This window comes from Chamaea fasciata, unplaced genomic scaffold (assembly GCF_029207755.1).
Source record: "Chamaea fasciata isolate MVZ Bird 193981 ecotype frontalis unplaced genomic scaffold, bChaFas1.0.hap1 SCAF_5, whole genome shotgun sequence".
NCBI classification, from domain to species: domain Eukaryota; kingdom Metazoa; phylum Chordata; class Aves; order Passeriformes; family Sylviidae; genus Chamaea; species Chamaea fasciata.
Genome location: NW_027094090.1, coordinates 48,130,539 through 48,152,281, shown reverse-complemented (window position 1 = coordinate 48,152,281; position 21,743 = coordinate 48,130,539). Strand labels below are relative to the sequence as shown.

General features: G+C 43.2%; 1 protein-coding gene across 9 annotated transcripts in view; it reads left to right on the top strand.

Moving 5' to 3' along the window:
• GRIN2B (glutamate ionotropic receptor NMDA type subunit 2B) overlaps positions 1-21,743 on the top strand; it is a 216,179-nt gene that overhangs the window by 169,195 nt on the left and 25,241 nt on the right. For all 9 annotated transcript variants that reach the window (XM_066183544.1, XM_066183540.1, XM_066183538.1 and 6 more), the window contains 4 exons: positions 15,888-16,096; positions 16,418-16,589; positions 17,254-17,407; positions 18,935-19,060. In XM_066183544.1, coding sequence (XP_066039641.1) covers positions 15,888-16,096; positions 16,418-16,589; positions 17,254-17,407; positions 18,935-19,060 — 661 coding nt within the window. The remainder of the gene's footprint in view (positions 1-15,887; positions 16,097-16,417; positions 16,590-17,253; positions 17,408-18,934; positions 19,061-21,743) is intronic.

Sequence of the window (21,743 nt, the reverse complement as noted above, 5' to 3'; positions counted from 1 at the left end):
ATTCCTCTTGAACACCCTGGTTTGCATATGTGCAAAGGCTGGGTTTTTTGATTTCTTTATACGGATTGGGTATTTTATTTTGTCATTATCAATAATGAGCTTTTAACCCAAAGTGTCTTCCTTTCCTAAAGAACACTGATGTAGAGCAGGGTAAAAAAAGTGATAAAAACCCATCCTTCTGAGGCAGAAGGAAAAGCTGCAGAAATTGCTGAAACAGAGGGAAGAAGTGACTTTGGCTGATGGCATTCATTTTGGGCCCAAAGTTCTTGCTGATGGCTTGCTTCTTACCACAACTCAAATAGCAGCCAGAATCTTTGTACCTGGAGGAGAAAATAGTACCAGCCAACCTGAAAGGGGGCCTTCCTTGACCTTTCCTGCACTCTGGGGAAGTAAAGAATCTGGGACATACTCCTGAAGGAAAGTTCTCCAAATCTCTCAGAAATGTCACTCTCCAAGAGCTGCGTGCCAGTGCACAAATAATGCCCTCTGATCATACAAGTGGTCCTTCAAGTCTGCTGGTACCTGCTGTGGGGTCTATGTTTTTTGCTAGAGTGTACTCTGCAAGAAACTGTCTCTTGATTGATTTTCTGAGAGCTTTTTAGCTCTCCTGGATATATTGGGAAGCATACAAATAGTATGTGTTTCCCTAGGGTATGGCATATTTTACATGGCTATTACCCTTCAAACTGCTATCCTACATGGGTGACGTAAGTGGCCAGTTGTATACCCTATTCCCTATAATATCCATTTTCAGAACACTTTCTCAAGGAATCGAGAAAAGATCTAAATGTTACTCTTTGATATCTCATAGACACTTGTGAAATCTGCAGTGCTATGGGCATAGGTACAAGTAATTCTGTATGGATGTAGGATGCCTAAGCTGGTGAGCCTGGAGGGAACTCTTAAAGGAACCTCCTGGTACCCAGTTCAGAAGGCAGAGGAGCAACCAGGTCTGGGTCTCATGCCTGGCCTCTCTCTCTGACAGACCCAATCAGCCCTCAGAGAGGAGCCTCCAACCTTCTCCTGGGCATTTGAGGCCTGTTCCTGGAGTATGACAACAAATTAGGAGGACAATGGAGTAGTTAAAGCAAAAAAGACTCAGCATTAGTAGTAAAATTATTAGCTGTGTCTGTGATGGTTCAGTTAAAAGCTCTTTCCTCTGTCAGCCTCCCAGTATGACACTTTCTTAGCTTTTGGATTATGCAGCTGTACTAACACAGACCTGTATTATATCAGCTGTGGTCTCAGGGTGAAAACTCTGCTGGCTGGGTCAGAGAAGAGAAGGGGATGGTTGTGTTTCCAGTTCAAACCCTCATCACTCATCTGCTCCCAACCCTCCAAGCCATACCTCTGTTCTTTCTCCGTTGTGCCCCTGAGTACTGCAGACAAGTCCCTCACATGCTTTTCTGCATCTTCTGTGATTTAGTGGCTACTTAAATATTTATTTATATAGAAATTGCCCCAAGGGATTGTCTTATGAATGCAGAGGAGGGGTATTGTGAGAGAAGGAGGGAATGAGCAGTCCCCAGAGGGCTCAGTGTTGTCTATTGCTGAGAAGCAGAAACTGCACGAACAGGCTTGTCCTGGAAAAAGTTTAATGTGTGAAAGAACAAGCACACACCTGTGCACACAAACACACACACATGTATAAAGACAAACAGAAAACTGGCAACTGAATACAAGGAGAAGGAAAGCATTTGCCTGAATCAAGTGATTAGAGTCAGTCTGATCTGTTCAGTCATGGAATTTGCTCTCTTTTGAACCATAGGACACAAGCATTTTTACAGACCTGCCATCCAGAAAATGCTGCAGAAAGATATTTAAGGCAGCAGGGATGGCCTGAGGTGCTGCATTCAAGAAAAGGCTACCATAAGTTGAAGGACAGGCTGTATATCATCAAAATATGAGTTTCCTGAGGTTTGCAAACACACTTGAATTTGCCCATTGATTTAAGTGTTAACAATCTCTTTGTAAATAGCATGTAGGAAAATCTGGAATTTTTTTTTGCTATTATGATTGATACTGCTTGAACTTTAATCATATGCAAGAGGCAGCTCGTCTTGTTGAATTCATTAATTGCTAAGGCGTAACATATTCACTTAATTGGATTCTCTGCTAGGGAGAGATGTATTTATATGTATTTGTATATGCCGTTAGTGTATATATTTAGCTCCACAATAGATGATATTAATGGAACGTTCAGGTTGCCTGGTGAAATAATCAGCAGACTGGGAGGGATAAATGTTCAGTCATAAGTACGATCTTTTCTACTGCATAAAAGGGTAAGGTCTGGCTTACTGAATATTCTTGGCACAGCAGTAAACCAGCCAGGCCTATAAAGCTGGCATTGAGGAAAATTTGCACTTGTATGTTCCTTGGGCTGGCTGTGGGTCTCTGTCCCACCACAGTGCTTGTCTTGTCACTGAGGACAGCTGGTCAGTCTTTCTTAAAGACTGTTTCTCCTGCCCTGATCTCGGAGGCTTCATCCATTTCCTTGAGGAAGACAGCACTGCATTGGTGAGCCAACACCTGTTAATCATAGATGGGGACCATCCTTGGAGGTGGGCTCTGAATAGTGCAGGACAGGAGAAGCAATGCTGCCATCTGAGGAGGCTGCATTCTCCTTCCCTCCCTTCCACCCACATCTCACCTCTGTGTTTGTAGAACTACTGTGTGGGACCCTAGATGGCACAGTGACTGCTTCAGAGCCATAAGGGAGAGCTGTGGCCAGGGGCCTCAGCTGACTGAGGTTTATCATGTTGAGTGTGGGAGATGAGATGCATCTGCTTCCTGGCGGCTGGAAGGTGCAAGGCTGAGTGCCACTGCATCAGCCTGAGCATCTGTATGCTCCCTTTTCCAGGAAAGGTATTTTCAGAGAGCAAGGAAAGACAGCTGTTAGGTCACTTGTGTCGCTTCAGCTTCGAGAGCAGGTGAAGAAAACCCAAGAATGTTCTCTTGAGCTTTAATTAATCTCCTGCATCAAAACTAGTCCTTAGCAAGTACCATATAAAATCCTGCTGTTTCATTTAAAGCCGCTGATCCACGTGTCTGACTTGCGGTACTGCTTGCTCTGTCATTAGTCATCACAATTGCCCCTGCTGACTGCCATCATGAACAGCTGCTCTACACTAACCACCACCCTTCTGTGGCAGAGGTCCTTCTTCTGATGTGGGGCATGAAGGTGGTGTAGGTGCAGCCCTGAGCTGCACAGCTCCTCTGGAGTGGATGAACTGAGGCATCTCCTTCTTGTGTTGACCCTTGTTGTTGCTCCTAGCTGTCAGGTCCGTGTTCACACCCCTTGCAACAGGGGACTGATTATTCAGAGCCTTTAACAGAGGGAGAGCTGAGTTTCAGGAAGCTTCAGTGGCTTGCTTAAGGTTACAGAGTAAACACAGGACAAGATAACAGCCAGCACTTGGGTCCCTTCACTCCTGGGCAACTGAGGAGAAAGCGTCTGCTCTCAGCACAGCTGCTGCACAGCTGCTTAGGGCAAGTTTGCCCTGTGAAACACAGCTATGTGTTGCCTGTGCTGGCATATACTTGTGATGGTGAATCCATACGGTGCAGAGCAGTGCCACAGGGGTGCATCAGCACAGCGTGGTGCAAGGCAGCTGTGTGAGCCTGGCGAGCTGCCTTGGCTCTCACCGTGGCCTTGCTGGGCTAACATGGCTAAATGGCATCTGGACTGTAACTGTCCCCATTGCATCCACCCCTACCATGGTGCTTCTGCTCTGAGGTTACACAGACCAGACCAGCTTGGTCCTGTCCTCACTTCCCATGCAGTACAGCCCTCAGACCTCTCTTAGTCTCTTATGAGCATATTGCTGCAACATGAGAAACCTGTCTGCAGCATGATCTGCCTGATTAGTGCCTTCCTTTCATCTCACCTTCTGGGCATCATGATAATGCCCAGACCTGCCAGCTTCACCCTCTTCCACCTTTCTCCAATGCACCTTTTCCAATTTGGCTTCTGCTTTCTTTGCCTCATTCAATCCCTTGGAAAAGTCAGTGCTGCTTTTCTCTTCACAAAACAGGATTGCATAATCTCTACTTTGGTTGATTTTCTTGCTGTCCATTGCTGCATATTTATTCCTTTTTCCTCTGCCAGTGCTTGGAGATTCATGGATAGCTCTTTCTCAATCTTCACTGATACTTTCTTCACCCATTTATTGGTTTTGTTATAGCTCGTGCACATTCAAGCCATAGAAGCAATTACATACAGAAAATAAAAGAACAGTGGTTCAATTTTTAGCTTGTGAAGTGAAGCTAGGAAATGCCAGTCTTGTTTCCCAGGCCACCTTAATTCTACTTCTTCAAGTTTCTTTGAAGTACAAGGGTTGAGGGAGGGACTCCATGGAGAGAGCTGCATTCACTCATTAATTAAAATTTGAATTGAAATGTCCACACACAAGTGGGATGGAAGAAAGGCTGAAAAGGAAACTGTAAACCTGCCATTTTCTAATACTTCAGCCTAAATAAATTACCCTTAATGTAGGTTAGTTTTATTGTTTGGTGGTGTTTTTTTATATGTGCGTGTGTTTTAATTTGTTTCTTAAGAGGAAACCCCAAAATCTTTTCAGTAAAATAAATTGTTCATTCTCGTGCATGCTGAGCTTTCAGCATGCAGTCTGAAAGTTTAATCCAATGACTAACCTGTACTTGTTTCACAGATTTTCATGAAAGCTCAAAGTTGTTTGCCTTTCTTCTGCATCCTGAGTAGTGGAGTGCAGATGACCTTTTCACACTGAGGCACATTTAAGCAGAGAGAAAAGAACCTGGATGATTTGTCCACATTTTGTGTGTAGCCTGATTGGACCTTTGCCTTTCTCTTGCTCTGCCATAGCTGAGGTGTTGTCCTTACCATGCTACCGGTGGGGAGTCACCACTGATTTACTGAGGTGTTGGGTTCAGCTCTTAAAACTTTTATGCTCAGATGCTGTTTGGACTGTCTGCCAGGATTTCTGCAAGAAAGTGACAGAAAGGAAATTGTGATTATTCAACAGTTTATAATGCAGCTAAGACAGAATGAAATTTGATGAGCCAAAGCAAAAATCATGTCCTTAGCCTCAGAGTTTTTGCCCTGCTGACTTTGAAATGCCTGTTGCAAAACATGGAGATGTTGGTTTTTCTCAGAGAGCTGGCCTGAAGACTCTTGTAATGGAAAATGTCAGGGAACTTAATTACAGGCTTGCTGCTTATCCCCTTCTAACAGAGGTAGCTACGCAGTACACACACATTTATTTACACAAAGCCATCCACCTAGTTCTAGACTGACAGAAATCACTCTGTGTGTGGACTTACATGTCATCATAAAATATATCCTGACCCCTGCTGAGAGCTTTAGTTTTGTCTTATGTCTCCAAGACTGCCTCTGTCATGCCTGTTCTACTTCTAGGCCACAGAAATGGCACAAGATCTGTTTTGTGTTGACATGTTTATGCCCAAAATGACACACATATCTTTGAAAAGTAGGTGTGTCTGAGGTCCATCAGATCTGAGAGGAGGGAAGAATTTTATTTCTTTAAGGCCATGCTCCCAAGAAAACAGTTCTTGGCTTAACTCTTCTTTGCTATCTGGGGTTGGCAAATACATAGCCTCCTCTTTCCTTTCCAAATCACTGATTTCAAGGTTTCTCACTTCCTCCACACTCCCTCCTCTGTCTGATTGTGCTCCTTTTGCACAGAGATGCCTTGCAGCCCAGATGGCCTCAGCTGGGCCCTTGGCAATTCTGCTTGGCCTTCAAGCTCAGATGGGCTTAAGATAACTGCTGCTGGAGGGTACCTCTGTGTGTGAGTACCTGTATATGGCATGGGAAAGGAGAAAAAAATCTTTGGCAGAGTCACTCCCTGATGCTCACAGAGCACTTGCTGGCTACAGCTAGTGTGGCAATAATGCACATGAGTGCCATGAACCAGCTGTCCTGCTGGTGGGTTCCATCCTGGTTGGGTCTTATCTGTAAGGTGTAGGTAGAGCTGGCAGGTCTTGTCTAATGCTTCACCCAAACTTGGCAGAATGCTTTTCAAGCAAAGCCCAGCACTTGGCTGTAGCAGTGTGTCAGGTGGGGGTCCTGAAACCCACGGGTGCACTTTCTGGAGTTCTCATTCATCAGAAAGTCTGAAGCTTCAACTTCTTAGGCAGGAGTCTCCAGCTGGATAGTACAGCCTACACTAACTCCTGGGAGGCCCCATCTGGCCTGGCAGTCTCTGCTGTATGAGAGGTTGATCTGCAGCTGCACAGGCAGAAGTACCCTGGTAAGTTCCACTGCTGGTGGAGACATACAATGCTCCCTCTGCTGTGGCTTGGGTCAGCAGTTCATTTCAGGACAGAGGTGGACACTGCTGTGATGTGGAAAAACCAGTCCATATCTAAGTCAGTGGGAGCTGAGATAGGGAGAAATCACACTGCAAGTTACTCCCCCATCCATGCAGGTTTCTCGTCTGCTTGAACTGGTCTCACTCCTTTGTCTGATCCTGGCACAGGGGCACCAGACTAAAGACATGATGGAGGCAGTGGTTAGGACACAGGTCTGTGCAGTGAGGACTGTGTCCATGGTGCACAGCAGTGACAGGAGGCAGGACCATGGGTGGGAGGTGGGGTGCTGATGAGCCAGGACATGAGGGACCAGCATCCATTTCTACTTACACAGGTGAGATGAAGGCTGTCTGCTGCTTTCCCTCATCCCCACTCCCTGTGCCCTGTGTTTATTGGGGAGCACCTGAGTGAATAAAAGAAAGAAGGGGGAGAAACTGAATCAGGGCATGAGGATATTTACATGTCTTTTGCATAGAGGCAGATAAGGGAGACGGTGGATTAGAAAAGGTGCAAGAATGCAGTAAGCAGCCCCTCAACCACCCACAGGATAGGGGGAAAGCAGCAAGGGAGTCCCTGGCTGCTCCTATTCCACAGCTTTGCTTCCCATCCCGTGTCTTTGCAAAGCCAAGAAAATAGACCTGACAGAGAACCAGGATGCAGAGCAGACCTGTTGTTTCAACTCAGTTTGGAGATCTGGTGACTACTTGGAGCAGTGTTTCAGTTTTGGCTACCCCTTGGGATGGCCCTGGTGCACTAGACAAGACTCCCTGCCATGAGCCAGGTGGAGGGGGGCTGCGGACATGCACCCTGAAGATTTGGAGGTAGTGGGGCTGGATGTGGCTATGCCAGTGTGAATCCAGACCCAGGATCCAGACAAAGGGTGTTCTGCAGATGAGGACAGCATTTGCAATCAGCAGCCCAGTGCTGTCAGTGGTGGGAGAAGAAAGAAATGGAGACTTGTGGCTTTGTAACTGGTTTCCCTGGAATGTGCAGCAATTCCTCTGGAAGAGGTCTGATCCTCCCCTTTCCAGCAGTGAGAGGAGAGATGAGCACCCCACTTCTCTGCCAGAGGGGCATGCATACAGCTATGCCAGTGCTGCTCTTGGCAGGCATGCTCTTCTGCACAGGGAAAATGTGGGGCTGCCAGGCAGAAGGCAGAGGCTCTGGCTGCTGTATGCCGGGTGGAGAGGTGTTTCACCCACTGTGACACCCCCCACTGAAAGGTGAATGATTTCTCTCTGATATTCTCAGATATGTTTTTCAAGCAATGACTTCAGTTTTGCTTGCACAGCACAGAAAACAGTGAGATTTAGGTAACTCACCCCCTCTCTCTTTACATTCTCTCCTAACCCTGCTGGGGCCAGCTTCAACATTTAGCTTTTCTCAGCACAAGGAAATGGCTTTAGCTGCCTTCTGCATCTGCGTTTTTGAACATTCCCTCAGATTCAGATCCCAAGAGATTCTGGGAGAGATATTCAATCAGTGTAAAGAGTAGTGTCACTGCACACGTGTCAGGGTTTTGTACACTACTGTACTGGACCCACTTAGCAGCCAAAGCTCTAAACTGTCTCCCAGACTGCAGAATGTATTGGCAAGCATCCTTCTCTCTGTGTAACATGCTTTAGGGGGAAGAAAAAAATTCTGAGTGAAAGAAATGAAAGCTCAGCAAAATGAAATTCAAACCCAGAATTCAACAGGGAAAGCCAAGAGGAAAAATTATTAGATAGGGCATTACATGCATGGACACGTACTGGATGCAGACAGACACCTGCACAATGCAGATGCACTCCTAGAGACTGCAAAATGCTTACATAAAGCATTTAGATGCCTATACATGCACATAAGAATACATTTTCTTTAAAACCTTTGTGTCTCCTGAACCACCTGGGACACAGAACGTGCAATCTTACCAGTACCCCTGCTACATTTCCCCCTACCTCACAGTTCTGCAAAGGAGAGCACTTAAGATGCTCAAGGTGAAACCTTCTTTCACCTTAGATGAACAATGATAGGGATGGTATAAGCTCCCCGACTCTGGATTTTATTTACCAGACCAGAATAAGAAAAGATTGATTTTGCTGCAATTTGGGACATTTATTAAGTTCCTCTGTCCTCACACAGTCATTTCAGACAGACATGATAGCTCTAAGTATGCAACACTATTAAGTAAGAGTCTGAGTCAGGTGCTGTCACTGCCAGTTAGCTGAAGGTGGGTTATGTTGAATGGTAGTCAGTTTTCAGTATTTTTTAAGATATAAATTTTGTTCTAATTCTCCTTCCCAAATCCTAACACCTGATTTGCCCCTGATAGAAGCTTAGAGTTACATGCTCTAGCCTACTCAGATCATAGCCCCTGCTACCATTAGCAGCTTCCTCTCTCCTCATGTCTTCTATTTATCCCTGTGCTGATAGCAGTCTGCATTTCCATGAATCATGGTTATGTATACGTCAGGTAGCACTGAGGTCCTTGAATAAATATGTTCCCCTGGCGACCCTGTTGCTCCAGCTTGGGTCTGCCTTGCCTGGATGAACCACTTTCTGGGATATCAAATTAATGCTACCATCAAGAACACCATCATCTCCCAGAGAGGCTAGTTTTATACCTATATTGAATGCTTGGTGCCTTCTGGTTTAGAGGAATGATTTAGCTAGGCAAACTCTTTGGCATTCTCACAGCTCTGACCTTTTTGTGACACCAGTGGAGCCCCATAGTTCACTGACTTTGCAGAAGTCAGAAGTGCTCAAAGTATACCTAATAACCTTCTCTGGCTAATCATGGCAGGGAACAGGGCCTCAGCAACTGCAAAAGGCATATAAGTGCACCAGGAAATGTTTCAGCAAAAATGGCAAGAGTTGTGTAAATGCCAGACCTCAGTGAGATGGAAGACCATGTTTCTGCAAAGAGGTTTTATTCCCAGAATGAGTTGTAAAGCAGGAGCAATGCCTCACCCTATCTGTATTCTAAGCTCAGCCTCTCTCCTCCTGGCATATGCTAGGTGCTGTATAAATATAGAGGGGAGAAAATTACACCATCTCCTGCAGCCTACATTTTTAATTGAAAGGCCATTAGAAGCAATTCCTGCTTCTGCAGGTGCAGTCAAGAAAGCATCCTTCCCCAGGTGGTTGTGGAAGGTGAACTTGAGGTTCAGGAAGGAGTATTGTTTTTGTGTTAATTAATTTTACATGTGGAGCATTCACAACCATTTCTTGTCTGCTTTGGCTGATGTGGCTAATTAATCACCTTAAAGTGTCTGTAAACAGGGGATTTTTGCTCTTTGTGGCATTTCTTTCCACCTGCTGTCGGCCAGCCTATGTGAGGATACAGACCTGTAGCATCACAGGAATTATATGTTTGGTAGTGGGTGTGTCAGCACTGTTAGTGTGAGAGTCATAACTAACCAGCTTGGGTGAAGGCTAAGAGGAATGTTTTATTCTCAGGGCACTAGAGAAGGTATTGCTGCTGAATGAGGGACTAAAGGAGTTGGAGGTATCATTTGCATGAGTCTTTGTGTTCATGTGGGTTAGCTAGAGGACAGAGATACGATGATTAAGACTGAGTTTTGACATTTGCAGACTGAAAAGTTGAGGGGAAAAGGCTTTTCACAGTGGAATTCCTCCTCTTGCTTCTGCTTACTTAGAGTCACTGGACTGGAAAGGCTCATCTGGTCCCGTCCCTCTGCTCTAGGCAGCAAAATCATATAGCCCTATACAAACCAGTTGTGCTTCTTTTTGACCCATTTTTAGTTGTTTTCACGGCTACTTTTGGGCAGCTGTTTCAGAATATCCCCCTCTGATGGTTAAAATCTATCTTATTTTCAAGGCAAATTTCCTTACAATCAGTTGTTCTTTTACCAGCATTGTTTTTCCTGCTTAAAAATCACTTTCTTTTCTCCCTTGGGTGTCTGTCCCCTCTTTATTTATACAGAGCAGTCATATACCCTCTTGGCTTTCATTTATCTAGGTTAGACAAGCTTTTTAATCTCCTTCTTTAAGACAGGCTCTCTGTTCCCCTAATTGCTCAATCCAAGGTTATTTCCGATAACTAGCTTTTCTGTAAGGTTCCTTGCCGCTTTGCCCAAACTGAGTGTAAAACATCACGGCCTATTGCCTGTTGAGTAATTTTGGGGTTAAAAAATATGCCAACTATCAGATGCAGAAAAAGAAACATCAGGATGCTGCTGTGGAAGTTTGCATTTGTTCTCCATCTAATCTCTGTGAAGCTAAAGATTCCCATAATAACTTAGTTCCTGATGAAAATTCTCTTTAGAAACAGTAATGACATCTCTATCCAGACTAGAAGCCAAGCCTGTGGAGCTACAGTAGATCTCTGTAGTTCAGTCCTCATGGAATATCTTACACCAGCCTTCCAAAACCTATTTCAATCCAAAATGATTCTACTTTATTTATGCATGATTTATTTCTTCACAGTGTACTGCAGCATTAAGGTTACAACAGTATATTCCCTAGGTCTACCTTTATTTTATGTACCCTGAGTAATGCCCACTTCCATTGGCGATGTCCCAGTTATGGCTGCTATTTCTATGGTGCTTCTAGAGTAGCCATTTTCAGGTCCTGCCCAGTTGTTCTGGTTTTCCCATGTCCTCATTCAGGATCTGTACCAATTCTACTGACAAGAATCTTATTTCTCCTTGGACTTGTCCTGCTTCCCAAAGGGGTTAAGTATGCTTCTCCATAAGCTATATTACCAATAACAGTCCTATTTTCTGCCCCTTATCCAACATCCTACCTTTACCTTTTCTATATTGGATCTTCCATTTTTCATGTATTTAAATCAGGTGTAAAAGTTATATAAGATTTTCCCAAAGATTAAAGACAGGAAGTTTTCACATTTATACACTTATATATTTATACACATTTATACATTTCACATTTATACCATTCATAGATACATGCTATCCATTCATAGATGCATATATATTCCCTCATCTAGTTCTAGACACGTGTGTGTGTCTCCTCACTTCCACAGTATCTGTAAGCCTCGTGGCCTTTTCTGTTTTTATCTACCCAGTGTACCCCAGATGTAAAAACATGGCATTATCTCGGTTTTACACAATGTGGAGCCACAAGGGTGCAGATCGTGTTACAGAGATTCTTGGTGGAATAGAGGATTTCTGCCTCCTAATTCATGCTCTCTGTTGTTGCTTTAGTGCTTCCCCACTGCAATGAATAAACTCCTCAGCTCCTGGGGAAAAAGAAATAAAAGAACCAATAATAAGGGAGGAAACATAAAGCTTTTGGGAAAATGCAGAAAGCAGTTCAAGTCCTAAGTGAGTTTGGAATGGTCCCTTTTTTAATTCTGCAGATGAAACCAAGTCCTCTTTGTTCCTTTTGCATTTCTTCTGTAGTGGGTAGAAGATTCTTCTAGAGTGGGGGGAGTGGGGGGGGGGGGGGCTGGGGGGGGGGAGAGGAGGAAGTGAGATAAGATTGTAAATGAAAAGTGAGTTGTACAAGGAATGGTGGAAATATGAACCTAAATAAAACAATAACTATCAGGAGACTTTGCCTAGCTAGTTTTCTTCCAACCTGTTAAAAAACAAGCACCTGAAGGTTCAGGTTCTCTCCTGAACCTTCCCCCAAAATACCAGGGGTATTGCAATGCTGCTGAGTATCTTGCCTAAGAAACATATCTGAACATAACTGGTTTAATTCAGAACTGTATTCTCCTGCCTTGCCCTTGAAAATCAAATTTCTTGGAGGTTTTAGTTTTCCATCTGTTGATGCTAGTTATAGGTGTCTCCAGATGCTCTTGTGTTTTGAGGTCCTACCTTGCCATATTAGGAGGAACTCTGGGATTTACTTCTGCCTTTGTTGGATGATTTTGGATGATTTGTGGGAGTAGCTTGTACATGTCCATACTACCCATCTGGGTAAGGATTTTGTAAATGGTGAGACTGGATGCTGGTCATTTGAACAGGTGGCTGCTTTTGCCGATGTAGCTTATAGGATAGCCACTGAATGAGACTATCAGCTCCTCTCTGTTAAAAATATCTTACTGACCTGATAACACTGAAAAGAGCACATGTAGGAGAACAAGGAAATATACTCTCCTGGTATAAAATGCAGCAAGAAGATTTAGGTTAAACATCAGGAGAAAAAATCTCACTTTTTAATGGGAAGAATAGCTAAGCACTGAAATAGATTGCTTGCGGAGACCATGGACTCTCTGTTAGTGTAAGGACAGGTTAGAGAAACATCTGCCACAAATGGCTGTTACAAGCCTTAGCTTCCCTTGGGAGGAGAGAAAAGCCTCTGTTAAGAATTAGTTTCAAGGAACTAATGTGATGCACCTTTCATTAGAGATGCGCATTAACATACTGCAGAACTCTTTTATTCTGGCTGCATTATACCGCGGTTAAGATAATTTGCCAGCTGGCTGGAAGGCCTTCAGAAGGCTCCCACTTGTTTTCCCCTTGCATAGGCAATCTCGCCTTTCGTCTGCATGGGATGACTTATGTGCTTAGACAAACAAATAGCATATGTGATTAACTTTCTGTTCTACAATAATTCTCCTTTACTTTCTTTGCAAATGTGTTGGACTTCTACTTTAGATCTTGTTATCCAAAATAGGATCTTATACTTCAGGTAAAAGTTAGCTACTCCTCTCCCTCAACACCTCCAAATTCATCCCCAAACCAAAGTGATTTTACTTTATTGACAAGATCAGATAGAGCAAGGAGCAATTAAGGTGAAATTTTGCTGCTTAGGAGCTGTGTCTTGGCATAAAGTAACATTACATAGGGATTGGAGAATATGATTAGAAAGGAGTTTTTATAGTTCCCTAGTATCCTTACTTTTACTGATTCTGTGACCCTTCAGGGCTCCTAGTGGGAGTTTAGATGACTGGACTGATTGGAGAACACCCAACGGGTCTTGAAACTCCAGGGTGACCAATATGAAGGGTGCCTGGGATAGTTTATTTTTCTTCTTTCTGCTGAGGCAAGCACTCATCAAAAACCCAAGTAATAACAGTTCATAGACTGTTAATACAAAGTACCCTGAGACTTCAGAAATGCCTTGCTCTGCTCTGCGCAGCTTGGTAGGTTATATTCTTTAGGTGTAGGCATCTTTACCTGGATGAATCTGTGACATTTAATTCTGCTAACTTCTGTCCCTACAGTGAATTACTCCTTCCCTCTCATGGCAGATTATCTAGCATATGGTACACATTTGTGTATTCTTTATTCTACATTGTCTCCATTCTTTGAACATGTTGCTTATATTTATCCTTCTTTAACTATGTGGATATACATTTGACCTTTGTATGCATAAGCACGTAAAGAAGTCTGCCCTCTTTTAATTCACTATGGTTTTCTAACTTTTCTTATTCATATCTGTACATGTATGGAGTTACGTGGCATGTCTGATTGTTCAGGTTAGCAATAAGATGTAACATTTGCCATATTTTTGAGACAATCCGTAGCTGATTTGGAGATTTGGGTCAGAACATTTACTTACATCCTGTTTCTCTTCCTCTTTGTACAATTTAGAATGATTTTATCGGGATAATAAGGAATGGATGTGTACTATTGTATTTGTAGGTGAGATGATTTAGTGCACCGAAGGCTGTGGCCATGCTGTCATTGTTATCCTAATTTCATAATGTTTCTGTGTAGTACAAGACTATGAGATGTGCCTGGCACACAGCCTTGTGAACTCCCCTTTCTGTCCCAGAGAACTTCTGGGTAATTATGGGTTGGGTTTTCCTATCTGATCTAATTTATCACTCAGGGGGTTATATCATGCCTGTTACTGAGATATCTAAGTGTTGCTGAGTTTCTGCAAGATGTCTCTTTCATCAGACGCTTATTTCTATGATAAGTTAATGTTACTGAGCTGAAAACTGGGATGTTCTGTGCAGCATCTTAATCACTGGTCCCTGCTGAGCCTCGTGTGGCAGTTACTACTTTTGGGGATTTGAGCTCAGTTACTGGAGAGCTAAAGTAGCACTGCAGAAATCTCTGACTCAGATGATGATAAATTGACCTGTTTGGTGAATGAGTGGGAAGTCCAGGGCTGAGCAGACCCTGGATAAGCATGTGAGTCCATGCTTTTTATTCCCTTAGAAATTCACTTTCCACATCCCGGCTTAGAAGCATGAGTACAGGCCATCTCTATGGGTGGAGGGAGCATTAAGGGTAAGCTCTTCTTGGCATTCTTTGCTTTTGGGAAGGCAAGCCCAACTGCCCAGACACCGTGCCCATCTTTTTACAACCGCCCCTGCCTTGTGCTCAGTGGAGTGTTGTGTTCACCCTGAACAAGGATGGAGGATGGATGTGGAAACTGCTGTCTCTGGGTGATTTCTTCTGTGTTTCTTTTCCCCCCACAGACCCTCAGAGTGGCTTTCTTCTTTCATGGCAAGATGAAGTGTTTGTTTGTTTTGAAGGTGACAAGTTTTATGTGAATTCTGGATACTCTCCAATATCAAACCCCAGCTGGGCTTTGAGTTTCACATATTAACCACTGACACCCAATGAGCCTTTAATAAGTGTTTCTCCCTCCCATTCTGTCATTTAAATAAATAAATGACTGAAATTTGGGGGTGGTGGGAGGGATGTTGGACTGGAGTGGAATGAAGCTTTTCTGTTTACCCACCAAGAAGGTACACTGCTAAGAGCAGTCATGCAAGCTTCCCACACACCCCCACTGCCTCTGCCATCGAGTTAGCATGTCTCAGTCCTGGCCTGGAGGACTTGCTTTGAGGATCATGCAGGAAAGCTTCTTCTGAAGCCCAGTTAGCTTTTTCACCCTCTCAGCTTTGGTTGCCAGCCAAGGTGCTAATTACTGTCAACTGTGATAGTGGGAGGGGGAATTGAGAACAAAGGTGAGTCTTTGATAGTTGAAAGTACAGTTGATGATCAAGTTTTCTCTTTTCCTGGACTTTTTTTTTTTTTTTGCAAGAAATGTCTGCCCCTGGACAGTGGGTGAGCTTTTAAATGTGTTGTCTCTTTAAGGACTGCAGTAGCTTCTAAACAGCTTTCATTCTTAGCTGTAGGTATAAGATAATTGAGTTCCAGTCCCTTTTTGACTACTGAAGGTATGATCTCTATTCACTTGGGAAATGGAAAATGAAGTGTTCTAAAATTGCGATAGAAATTTGCGAAAGTTATGAGAATTAGGGAAAAATAGCAAGATTTAAAAAACGTCATAGATACTCTTTGATATTAATTTACATGCATCACAAATGTAAAACAATTCCTTGTTTCCAGCTAAAGGTATGTAACCAAGTTGTTGTGTTTCTGTTGTTTGGCTGAAAATGTTGAAGGACATAAGTCTGTTTGACCATAGTTACAGAATTCCTGTGGTTATCCATTCACTCTCCCAGAAGGTGAGACCATCGCAGAGATGAGACAGCTTAGAGATCTTTCTTGTTCTGCACTTTCCCTTGTTTGAATCCACTTACTCAGAGCTTTCTCCCAAGAAATATCGCCATCTTACATGAGTCATGAGTTCGGGTACTCCAGAATGGTCCTCTTACCCAGTCCTGCTGTGGCTGTGGTTGATACAAAGGGATGGGACAATTAGAAGTCTATCTTTTGTGATTTGTGTCTCTGCAGGTGGGGAAATGGAAGGAAAAAAAATTGCAGATGAAGTATTACGTGTGGCCACGCTTTGAGCTATATCCTGACTCTGAGGAACGTGAGGACGATCACTTGAGTATCGTGACTTTGGAAGAGGCACCATTTGTCATTGTGGAGAACGTGGACCCCCTAAGTGGCACCTGCATGAGGAACACGGTCCCTTGCCAAAAACGCATTGTGACTGAGTATGCACTCCTGTATTTTTCTGCTCATCTTGGGCTCTTCGATCTCAGCAGAATGCAAAGTGTCTGTGGGGCCAATACCATCAGAATCCGTAATCCTTTTTAGAAATTCACCTCCATTTTTCCAGCCTGTCCCATGTCCATTCATGACGGGCCCCTTTGGGCAAATCTTTGTAGTGTGTCTGTCTCTTCACCCTCCAGCACAGACAGCACAATATAAATTGTCCACATTATATAGTGGGAGGGGGAATGCAAACTGACAACAGAGGGGAATTACAGGAGTTTCTCCCAGTCTTTTAACCCATTATTATTGTGATGGTTCAGGAACAAAACTGATGAGGAGCCAGATTACATGAAGAAATGTTGCAAGGGGTTCTGCATAGACATCCTCAAGAAAATCTCAAAGTCTGTCAAGTTCACCTATGACCTCTACTTGGTGACTAATGGCAAGCATGGAAAAAAGATCAATGGGACATGGAATGGAATGATTGGAGAGGTCAGCAGCAATGGGAAGGCATGGTGGGCTTCATCCCTGGGCTGGGTGATGTAGGTTAGGTCTAGCCTCCCATCATTATTGGGTCCGCTGCTGAGGCAGGGACAGAGGTGACTCTAGAAATGAATGGCCTGCATTCTTTCTTGGCACTGAGTGCATAAATCTGCTCTGACACTCCAACCATGACAACCTTTCTTGTCTGACCGTTAATTATTATTCTCTATGGTCTCAAAGATTTGGCCTACACCGTCTTAGAAAGAGGCTGATATCCATTCACCAGGGTTGCTGCAACCTAGATTATGCTTAGGTTATAAATAAAGTGAAAAAAGAATAAGACTTTGCAGTGTTAGAGGGGGGATAAAGCAAGGACAGAAAAATGAGATAAGATGCCTTCTCTGTGGATGATGTGTTTATCCTAAGACCTCTGTGGATTTATTTTTTGTACACATACCAGCTTTGAGGGGAAGATTAATGTCTATAGGTTTTCTGAAAGAAGAAGGTGTCCTGATGAAAGATTAGAAAGTAGAGATGTTACAAACAATATAGGGAATGGGATTACAGGAGTAAAAGGATTGTGTTGAAAGGCAGGAAGATGAGAAGGGGCTTGACTGTGGTGCTTGAGGGCTTTCTCATGTCTGTGTGTGATCTCTTTTTTTCCTTCCTCCAGGTTGTCACCAAACGGGCCTATATGGCTGTGGGATCCCTCACCATTAATGAGGAACGTTCAGAAGTGGTGGATTTCTCTGTGCCCTTCATTGAGACAGGAATCAGTGTCATGGTGTCACGTAGCAATGGAACTGTCTCACCTTCTGCCTTCTTAGGTATTGTTTCAATCTAAAATTAAAACTTCACCCAGTGGTCATAAAAAAATTAGGTGAAGGTTGCTTGTGATTCTTAGCCTGAAAGCTCTTTTTTGGGAGTACCTGTGGGAGAGGTGTATAAAAATATACTGTGATGTTTTAGAACTGAATCCCAGACAAGCAAAATCCAGGCAAATGCAAGTGCAAATCGGCACTGCCTATGAGTTCCAAGCCAAGGCATTTTCCAGTTACTGTATGCCTAATCCTAGGTAAAACTGGGCTCACTCAGAGTTGTCACATACACCACAGCATGTGGTTTCTCAGTGACTCAACTAATAGTATGTTCAAGGAGTGTAGGCCAGAAGAAAATTGATTCAAACCTTAGAGCTGGGATACCATAACACTTGGTGATAGCAATTGGCAATAAATAGTTGCACATTGAGAGATATTATTTGTAAAGACATTAACTTGACCCTCCCTTGACACCTTGTATAAATTAGAGAACTAATAGACCTTTTCAAGAACATTTGGCCTGTTGGTTCTCTGCTGACACTGTGTCTTACAATAAGGGCATTTATAATGTCCTTCAGCGTTGGAGGGTGGTCAGAGAATAGGGAAATGATACTGCATTTCCCTGAGACATTCATGTCTTCCTGATGTCTACTATTTGGCTTTATAAAATGCTTTATGATGCTGCAAACACAGTATATGAGTTATATAATTACTGTCTGCTCTCTGCCAAAGTCCTGAGAACATTCACAAACAGAAATACTTTTATATGAATAATGAAATTTTCCTAGACCTTTTAAAATATGATTTTCATGGCTACTAACTCTTCAAGAGGGTTTTTTTTCCCCTTAACAAGTCCACCAATATTGCTGGGGTATGTAAAAGCAATGTTAAAGTTATGTCCAAAATTTTAAACTGCAATTTAACTGAAGTTGCAATATTAGCTATACTCTGAAGCAAAGTTCTTTGTTTCTTTGATCTGGTTCAGTCCTATCTTTTTATGTTCAGGCTGGGAGAAGGAGAAAACCTGGCAGAGATCAAATACTTGCAGAACATGAACACTAACATTTCTAGAATGAGCTAGTGTTCCCATTGCTAGAGGGATGGAATACTAAAAACCTACTGTCATTATGGCTGAACCTCAGAAATTTGGAGATGCCTTTTGGCTCAATAGCATCTTGAAAGTTGAATGCTTGTCTGAAACTCTGCCAGTTCTGCCTGATTTTCCCCACTCTCTCCAGATGGTGCTGGAGGACTTCCTGGGAACAATCTTTTATCAATGCGTTTTATTTTATCAATGCATGCCACAATGGCTGTGTGTGGTTCCAGATGGAGCCATGTGTCACAAATGTAACAGTACGATGGAATGCAGTCATTACAGAGACAGAAACTGCAGTTTTCCTAGTTCAAGCAGTTTTTCAGAATCAGGTTGAAGACTTTGTTTTAACTTCTGCTTTTCCCCAACCCAGTTTGCCCCACACTGGGCTTCTCTGTAGAGGTGAGGTGTTATCAGGTCTTTCACCTTCTCTTCCTCTCCAGAGCCTTTTAGTGCTGACGTATGGGTGATGATGTTTGTGATGCTGCTTATCATCTCTGCGGTGGCTGTCTTCGTCTTTGAGTACTTCAGCCCTGTGGGCTATAATCGGTGCCTTGCTGATGGCAGAGGTAAGGGGAGCTGTTTCTTGTTATGATCCCCTCTGGTTTCCAATCTGTGTTTGTTTATTAGGGTGTTCCTTTGCCTTGAACGCGATACAGATCTAGCCCACTCTGAGCTCTGCATTCAGACTAAAGAGGACAGTGATGGAGGCGGAAAAAAGGCTTTGAAGAGAGCAGATGTGTATAATGGATAATTTGCTTGGCGTGAGAGACGGAGCTGTGTTGCCTTTCATGTCTAAAGCACATACCAGCTTCAACTTGTCTCTCATTGAAGGAAAATGGGCCCTGGTAGCCAGCACTGGCAGGGCCTACAATGCTTCACTCTCTGAGACAATCACAGGGCTCACCGCTGTCAATCTATCCTTCAATGATACATCTCCCTGGAGAGCAAGCTACTCTGCTGGCCTCTTGGCATAGTGCTATATCTTTCAGAATCCACATCTGTCACCTGGTCAGGTCCTTCCCCTACTTGCCTTTCTGGCTTTTTAAGACCAACTGAGAGAATAGGAAACTCATTTTCTTGGGAGTGGGTAAAGAATTACTTTTAAGGGCAGCAGGAAAGTTGGGAACAGGCAAGTGATCCATCTCTGTGGTTCTATCTTCAGAAGACAGCCAAATGAATTAAAGAAAGGCTGTCTGTCCTTCCTAAGATACAGCCTTTTTTTCCTTATTAACATGAAGACAATTAGCAAGTTGAATCTTCTGTCATCTGCACATCTTCACCCCCGGTGAATCAGCCCTTCAAACCTTTCTGGATTTATTGGTTCATACAGAATAGTGGGAGAGAGACAGTTACTGCAAAATGCACTCATTTACTCAGAGGTCTAGTGCTTTGGGTGAATTTATGCCATCAAATTAGAGAAGAGTGAAAATAAAAAGTGTTAATGAGAATGCAGGCAGAACCACATACATGGTGAAGTGGAGAACTTGTCTCTTAATATGGAGCTGTGGAGGGCCTTTGGGGTACCTGACCAGAACCTCATGTATCTGTGGGCACAAGTACTGAGAAACCTGAGTCTCTTAGGAGGTATTAATATAGATGTGGAACTGGAAGCAGTTTTTAGTACAGGTGTGCAGTTGTACAGTTGTTAAGTTAGCCAAACTGCAGCTGCAAGTATCAATATTTCTGAGTAATTATGAAGAGTATGGCATGATCAGACAGATATTATCCCTGAGAGATGAAATATGAAGATAGAGAAATCTGCTGCAGAGACTGCAATGCTGATTTTGGTAATGAGAACCCTGGCTAATGTTACTTTGGCCGCATTTGAACTATGAAAGTATGCTCCTGACAGTGTGCCTCAGACACGTGCATTTTCTCTTTATGGACATCAAGGCTTTTGGATTGGAATCTCCCATTACAATCTTGGTTTGTGTCTGACAAAGTAATTGTGGTAGCACAATGGGGTGATCAGTGGAGAGAGGAAGGCTTTTAGAAGGGAACTTCTCAAGATTTCCTTCCACCTTACAGTTCCCACTGATGTTTTTGAGGCCTTTCACCTGTATATCTTACGGCACATTAGGTAGAGAGGGATATAAAAATACCACTCCAGCATGTAAAAAGACAAAGACTGCCAAACCGTGTTTCTCTTAGGAACTTTATCTCCCTGGAATTTAAAGGCACCAGTTTTTCCAGGTGATGATTCTGCTCTGAACTTAGTGTGCAGTTACCCGAGTAAAAAATGAGCCCCTTGCATTGTTCAGTTGTATTAAGGGTAACAGGGTTAGTGTTTCTAGATGATCTATGCTATTCTCTCTTCAGAGGTTTGGAGAGACATGTCAAAACTTACGTCCCTTTTGCTATTTTGCTGGAGTCAATTTTAACCACAGGCAGCAGCACTAGGATCCAATCAGCCTGCCTGAGGAGATAAAGCATGGGATGCTGATCAGGTTGGCACCATTGGAGAAAGGACAGATGCTTGAAATGTTCCACTGAGAAGATCCTTCTAAGAGAATCTTCTCAGTGTCCGAAGAGTGATTACATCTGCCTTCTCCCTCTCAGCTCTTCTTGTGCTCAAGTTGAGGAAATTCTGGGTTAGGGTCCCATTAACGGATCCAGCACATGCTGAGAATACAAGATTGCTGGGAGACAGGTGCCATTTCACATGTTTTCAAACCTAGTGCTTCATTAGCACACAAACCTTCTGGGGTATGGGTGAGCTTCCACACTGTAAAGTGAATAAGGTGAAAATAGGAGCTTTTAAAACACTGGATATGCTCCTGGGCTATCTAGGGCAGACCTGCAGATTTTCTTAGGGTGGAACAAGTATATGTCACTGTCATGTATCTTAGACACAAAATATGGGGAGAAGGAGCTGTGTTCTTCTCTGGTTCATGGATCTTCAACACACTGAGTAATGAAACACTTGTGCAGAAGTATTTGTACAGCCCTGTTATTTCAGATGGTGCTGTTCCTTATACCTTTACAAGGACGGTGAGAACCATGTTTTACACAGGTGTATGCTAGGAGTTTGAAGACATCACTTTTGAACAGCTGGAAATGAGGATAAAACGTTCCTGAGCAAAGTCTGTTTCTGGGGATAACACTTGAATCAAAATTAAATGTTTGGGCTTCTAGATACTTCAATCAAATGAAAACAAATACCCTTGTATAAGGTTTCAGTGGAAATCCCTGAGACAGAAAAATATGGAAACCAGAGGACATTTTAAAAAAATAATTTTTTAGGTTGTG